At 36.2% G+C, this 6,443-nt stretch overlaps 1 protein-coding gene across 1 annotated transcript; it reads left to right on the top strand.

The window, feature by feature from the left end:
• The first annotated feature begins 1,362 nt into the window (after window positions 1–1,362).
• LOC130739764 (transcription factor PRE3-like) lies at window positions 1,363–3,040 on the top strand. The gene is made up of 2 exons (XM_057592199.1): window positions 1,363–1,793; window positions 2,753–3,040. Exons 1-2 carry the CDS (start codon window positions 1,665–1,667, stop codon window positions 2,900–2,902), a joined length of 279 nt encoding a protein of 92 aa, XP_057448182.1. The 5' UTR covers window positions 1,363–1,664; the 3' UTR covers window positions 2,903–3,040.
• Window positions 3,041–6,443: the final 3,403 nt, after the last annotated feature.

Below are 6,443 nucleotides of genomic sequence, written 5' to 3'. Positions count from 1 at the left end.
GTCATGACTCACTACTACCACTACCGCCAAAACCATCTCCATTTACTGCCACCGCCATTACTACTGCCACCGCCATCATCACCATCACTTTCCAGCACCACCACCACTCTTGAGGAACGTGGAGTTAAGAAACCAACATGCTTTGGATCCTAAGAACGATACCACATAACCAATGATTTAATTTGTACATCAGTATTACCGTTGATAACTTCCACGACCTCCATATGATCAGCCTCACAATAACTTCATTCTCTTGTTATTGTTGGGATTCAATCACTGTGGCAGTAATTGAGAGAAACTCAGAGATGTCTCATACTTAGGGGGAGGACTAAGTATAAAACACTGGGTAGTATTAGGTAGGAAGACATTGAACAAGGTTTGTTCAACTAAGATCGGGTGTGCTAATACTATAAATAATGAATTTGCTTTCTCGAGTGGAAGCCCCCCAGAAGTAGCTAGGTGGCATTGCACTGAACTAGCTTATCAATTCTTTTTGTTCTTCTTTATTGTTTTTCTATTTTTACTGTGTTAGTTTTGTGGTTTCGCTCCTGTATGTTCCACACGTTGTCTGGAACATTGTATTTAACATCTGTCCTATGTGTGTTAGAATTTCAGCTTTAATTCACCTACTCTATCACTATCTCTTATAATTCATTTCAAACATTTTCTCTTATTCTTATAAAAAAAATCCCTCTTTTTCAGTTTTATATTTCGTTGCTTGTTACTTTTCTTTCATCATCTTCCTCTTTGTATTGGGTTGAAGTACCCCTTATACTTTTTTTCAATATATTCTTTGGCTTATAAAAAAAAATTAATAATTATAGTTTCATTTTTCTTTCTTACTATCTTATCTTCATCTGGGCTTGAGAGTGAAAATGAGGTCTTAGCAAATTATTTTCAAGTTTAATGGTTGGTTAAGGTTCCAATTTCTTTCGAATAATAGTTGGTTCAGGAGTAATATAATAAGTGATGTGATATGAGATTCAAACAGATAATCTGTATAGGAAGAAAAATAAGTGAAAATGAGATGGAAGAGAAAATTAAGTGTAAATGATGATTACTCAAGTTCTTTATCACATCACTGTACTCTAGAACTTAATTAATTAAAATATCCCAAAAATAAAATAGTAATTGTTTGCACTCTAGCATTGTTTTGGAAATCTTTAGATAACATGGTATTGCGTGTATAGACTGACAGGACTGAGAGGGTCAAAAACAAAGAACAATCTTGCTCACTCTCTTTCTCTCACTTGAAACATGTACATCTGAAAATCCTAACCCCAATTTGGGAACACATTGGGACGGTAATAGGGTATCTCTAGAAAACTGATTCTCCTCTCACTCTCTCTCCAAAACCCTATTTAAATACAACAATAGCCCTCATCTTTCTCCCATGCATTACTTGTCTTTCTTGTACACAATACAACCCCACCCCCATCTCTTGTTCTTTCTCTTTCGGCTATAATCTTGTTTGCCCATCTCTATAACCATTTTCATTTTTTTTTGTCTGACACTTTTTTTCCTATATAACCCTATCACTACCTATCATATCTGATCATTACCAATTAATACTTACTATATTGTTGTAGTATCCAAAGCTAGTAGTTAGTAGCATATAATTGTTGCTAGGTTTTGATTTAGGGTTAAATTAGTTTATTCACAGGATGTCTAGCAGGAGATCACGTTCAAGGCAAACAAGTAGCTCAAGGAATATCACCGATGATCAGATCCATGATCTTGTCTCCAAGTTGCAACAGCTTCTTCCAGAGATTCGTGAGAGGCGCTCTGACAAGGTTCGTTTCGACATAACTCAAACACCTCTTTGCTTTGCTTAGACTACGAATCAATTTTGGATACAGATTAAAGAACATTTAATATTATAACTTTTGTGATAGAAAATGTACTAGATAAACTTCAATAAGTGTTTTTTGTCCCGATCCAAACAAGTTCTACTTATGAATCTTTAATTTCTTAGCTTAATAATGAATACAATATTAACCTAGTTGCTAATTTTCTTTTCCAATGTATAACTGTATTGGGATTTTTCACTTTCATTATGCTCCAAATTGCAAGAGTTGATCATGTATTTTTGACAAATGCAAGTGGTCAATAACTTTCAGCGATTGGATCGTGTGAACCCCAACAAAGTCTCTCCCAGCTGAAAAAAACAAAACATCTTTGAGACAATAAGTCAAGAACAAAGAGAATCTTCTTGGAACTACTGAAATATTTCTTCCTTCAAAATTACATGCATGTTCTTAATGTTTTAGACAAAGAAAAAACCTTTCTCTGTCTTTTCTTACTTGCAAACTTGCCAAGAATTTTCCTGGTGAGATTTCATTTAGCAGAGCTGTCCCATGTCCTCTCTGATTTATATGCTTCTGCTCCTTTTTATTAACCACTAAAATATAAATTTTAAAATCGTCACAACATCACATTTTATTATACTATAAGTAATCTCTTACCAATCAATTTTTTGGGAGTGCATCACTCACTCAGGAGGGATGTGGAAAAAATTTCCTCGCATGTGGTGGGTTTCTGTTCTTTCCTTCAGATTTAAGCATGTAGCGTCCACTTATTTAAGTTGTTCTCAGAATTCGTCATTAACAAATTCTGCTTTTGAAAAAGAGAAACAAAAGTAAAATATAAAAATGTTACTATATATTTCAAATTGTGTATGGAATGTTGAGAATGTATGTATATGTTCGTAAATTAAACTCTTTTACTAAAGTGATGTGAATGCTTTGATCAGGTTTCAGCATCAAAGGTCTTGCAAGAGACATGCAACTACATTAGAAGCTTACACCGGGAAGTTGATGATCTGAGTGAGCGTTTGTCAGAGCTCTTGGCTACAACAGACACAGCACAGGCTGCAATCATTAGAAACTTGCTTATGCAATAGATGGAAAAGTTTATTTATCTTTAACTTTATAGTTAGAACTTCATCCATTAGGCTTGTATTTCTTCTTCTTTTTTTTGTTCTTCACTTGTACCCCTTTTTTGTCCACTTAATGCATGTTTGTTTCAGTTTGATTTTAGACATTTTTATGAAAAGAACTCCGAAAGCCAAACTTAATTAGTACCGAGTCCTAAGTTCAGTTTCTAGAATAAATGAAGTTGAGTTCATGTGCTCTCTCTCCTTAGACCCTTTTGAATCTAACAAGTTCCTGAAACATACATAATTTGTGCTGATCGATCAGGTTCATTATTCAGTGCTGTTTGCCATTAGTTTATGGCCACTGCCTGTATCTGCTTATGAGCTACAGTGTTTGTTAACTTCCACATCTCGTCTCTGTGAGTTAGCTCAAATGGTAAGAGTTAAGAGACATAAGGGTTGGGTGACATGAGGGTCCAAGGTTCAAACCCTGAAGAGAGACTAATTTACTAACATTACTAACAACTATCATTTGCTTATAAAAAAATTCCACATCCCATATATGTTTTTAGTATTTAAATTACAGTTTTATTAATGTTGTAAAATATTTTTTTTCCGAAGGCTGAACAAAATTATATTAATGAAATTTTAGAGTACATACTGCCCAATAGGCCAAACATAAATGTGAGACTTTTAACACACCCTCTCACGTCCAGGACTGAACAAACTGAAACGTGGAATCAACAACAACGGGGACCCAAATGTATATGAGAGGTCTCCACAACAAACAACAAATAGATATGTTGGTGATTTTAGAATCATCAATGTATTTTAGTAGTAATGTGATCTACTATAGGCTGATGCAATTACGCGTTAGGCTCGGAATCGAGTCAGGTTAGTGCGGAGTGCACGCTCGGTGAGCCAACGCATAATTGACCGCGAATACGAACCGGGGTCCAAGGGGCGGAGCCCCTGGCTGGGGTCCCGCAGCCTAAGGAAAAAGCACAGAAAACCAGAAACAGGATTCTGAAACAGATATTCGAACAACACAACATCTCTCTACTTTCTTTATCTGTTCTCTTGTGCCAAGAAACAGATTGATTGTCAAGCATTATCCCAACAAAGATTTCGTGAACCCAGGCAATTACAGGGTCGAAATAATTTGTTCGGAAAGTGGACGCTCACGATTCTTGACTTTATCCAGGATTATCACACCCAGTTTTCTAACAAACGAACAAATTATTTTCTGATAATCATGGCTGGAGAAGGCGCTGTCAAGGAGATGACTACTAAGTTCGGGAAATTGGACAAGTTTCAAGGACAAGACTTCAGGCGTTGGCAGAAGAAGATGCATTTCTTGTTGACAACATTGAAGGTGGTATACGTTCTGTCTACACCGATTCCTGAACTTCTGAAGGAAGAAACTGTTGAAAATATAAGAAGTAGATCAAAGTGGGAGAATGACGACTACATATGCAGGGGACACATTCTTAATGGTATGTCTGATCCTTTATTCGATATTTATCAAAATGTGGAATCTGCAAAGGAATTGTGGGATTGTCTTGAAGCCAAGTACATGGCAGAGGACTCATCCAGTAAGAAGTTCTTGGTGACTGATTTCAACAATTACAAAATGGTTGAATCAAGGTCTGTCATGGAACAATACAATGAACTTCTACGAATTCTTGGACAATTCACACTGCACGGATTGAAGATGGATGAAACAATATCTGTCTCAAGTATCATAGACAAGTTGCCCCCTTCATGGAAGGATTTCAAACACAATTTGAAGCATGGAAAAGACGAACTGTCTTTGGTCCAACTTGGAAGTCACTTGCGCATAGAAGAATCTCTAAGAGCGCAGGAGAGTGACAAGGGAAAAGGAAAAGAAGTTGCTGGTCCCTCGGTTAATATGATCGAGGAGGGTAGTAAGAACAATAACAACAAAAACAAAGGAAAGAAGCGTGCTTTCAAGAACAACAAAGGAAGTTTCGGTTCTAACAAGAAACCGAAACTAGAATGCTGGAAGTGTGGTAAGACAGGCCACTTCAAGAGGAATTGTCGTTCTGGAAAGAAGCATGATAACGCAAATGCAAGTGGTTCGGGAAAGGGGTCTAAGGACCAATCCCAAGAACAAGGTCAGAAATCAATTCATAACTTGAATATTTTGATTAAACATTCAGTTTCATTAATTTCTGAAGCATTTTATGTGCAGGATGATGCTATTGCGTGGTGGATTGATTCTGGCGCCACAACACATGTTTGCAAGGATCGTTTCTGGTTCAAGACTTTTGTTCCAGTGGAAGATGGATCTGTCCTCTACATGGGAGATCATCACTTTGATCCTGTTGAAGGCAAAGGAAGCGTGGTGTTAGAATTCAGTTCTGGAAAAACTATTACTTTGTTTAATGTTTTGTATGTTCCTAAACTACGTAAGAACTTAGTTTCTGGTCCTGTATTGAATAAGCTTGGATACAAACAAGTGTATGAATCCGATAAATATGTATTATCATAGTCTGGTGTGTTTGTAGGATTTGGATATTATAATAATGGTATGTTCATGATGAATTTGAATGGAGTTCCTAATGATTCTGGTTCTGTATTTATGACCAATTCGAATGTTATTAAATCTTCTTTATGGCATGCTCGTCTAGGACATGTACATTATAAAAGAATGCTTGAAATGTCTAAAGATGATTTAATTCCTGTTGTTGATGGAAATGTAGAAAAGTGTAAAACTTGCATGTTAACAAAGATCACTAGGCAACCTTTTAAAAGCATAACAAGGAAATCTGTCATACTTGAATTGATACATAGTGATTTATGTGATTTGCATGCTACTCCATCATTAGGACATAAAAAGTATCTTGTCACTTTCATAGATGATGCATCTAGATTCTGTTATGTTTATTTATTTTTTTTTTGAAAACGAAATGAATATTATTAAGAAAATGCTTGAGCCAAAATAACTCAAGGCAAGAGTAACGTACAATCTGAAACAGAATGGTTCCTGACAAACCAAGTGCTTAAAAATGCACCAAACCCACCACCAACCCGCATGATGGCTTCTAACATGTTCCCAAGAAGGAGCCTCGTTAAAACCTTACTGAGAAAAACCCATTGGGAAAAAACCCAGCAAGGAAAAAGAGTACCACCAACTTGGGAAAGCCTCCAAGCATCTATAAAACATGCGAAATAGCCCAAACGGCAACAGGAAATTCGTATACAGTAAAAATAGCAGTATTCCAATCTCTGTAGCATCAAAACAGCAGTATTCCAATCTCTGTACCCTCCACCATGTTTATTTGTTGCATTCTAAAGATGAAACCTTAGATAAATTTAGAGTTTATAAAACTGAAGTTGAATTGCAACAGAATGCGATGATTAAAACATTACGTACGGATAGAGGTGGTGAATATTATGATCCTTAATTCTTCCAATCCGTAGGAATCATTCATGAGACTACGGCACCTTATACACCTCAACAAAATGGTGTGGCTGAAAGGAAGAATAGAGTTCTTAAAGAAATGGTGAACGCCATGTTATCCTATTCTGGTTTGAGTGAAGG

This window comes from Lotus japonicus, chromosome 1 (genome assembly GCF_012489685.1).
Source record: "Lotus japonicus ecotype B-129 chromosome 1, LjGifu_v1.2".
In the NCBI taxonomy this organism is placed as follows: Eukaryota; Viridiplantae; Streptophyta; class Magnoliopsida; order Fabales; family Fabaceae; genus Lotus; species Lotus japonicus.
This window is presented reverse-complemented; position numbering and strand designations above follow the sequence as displayed.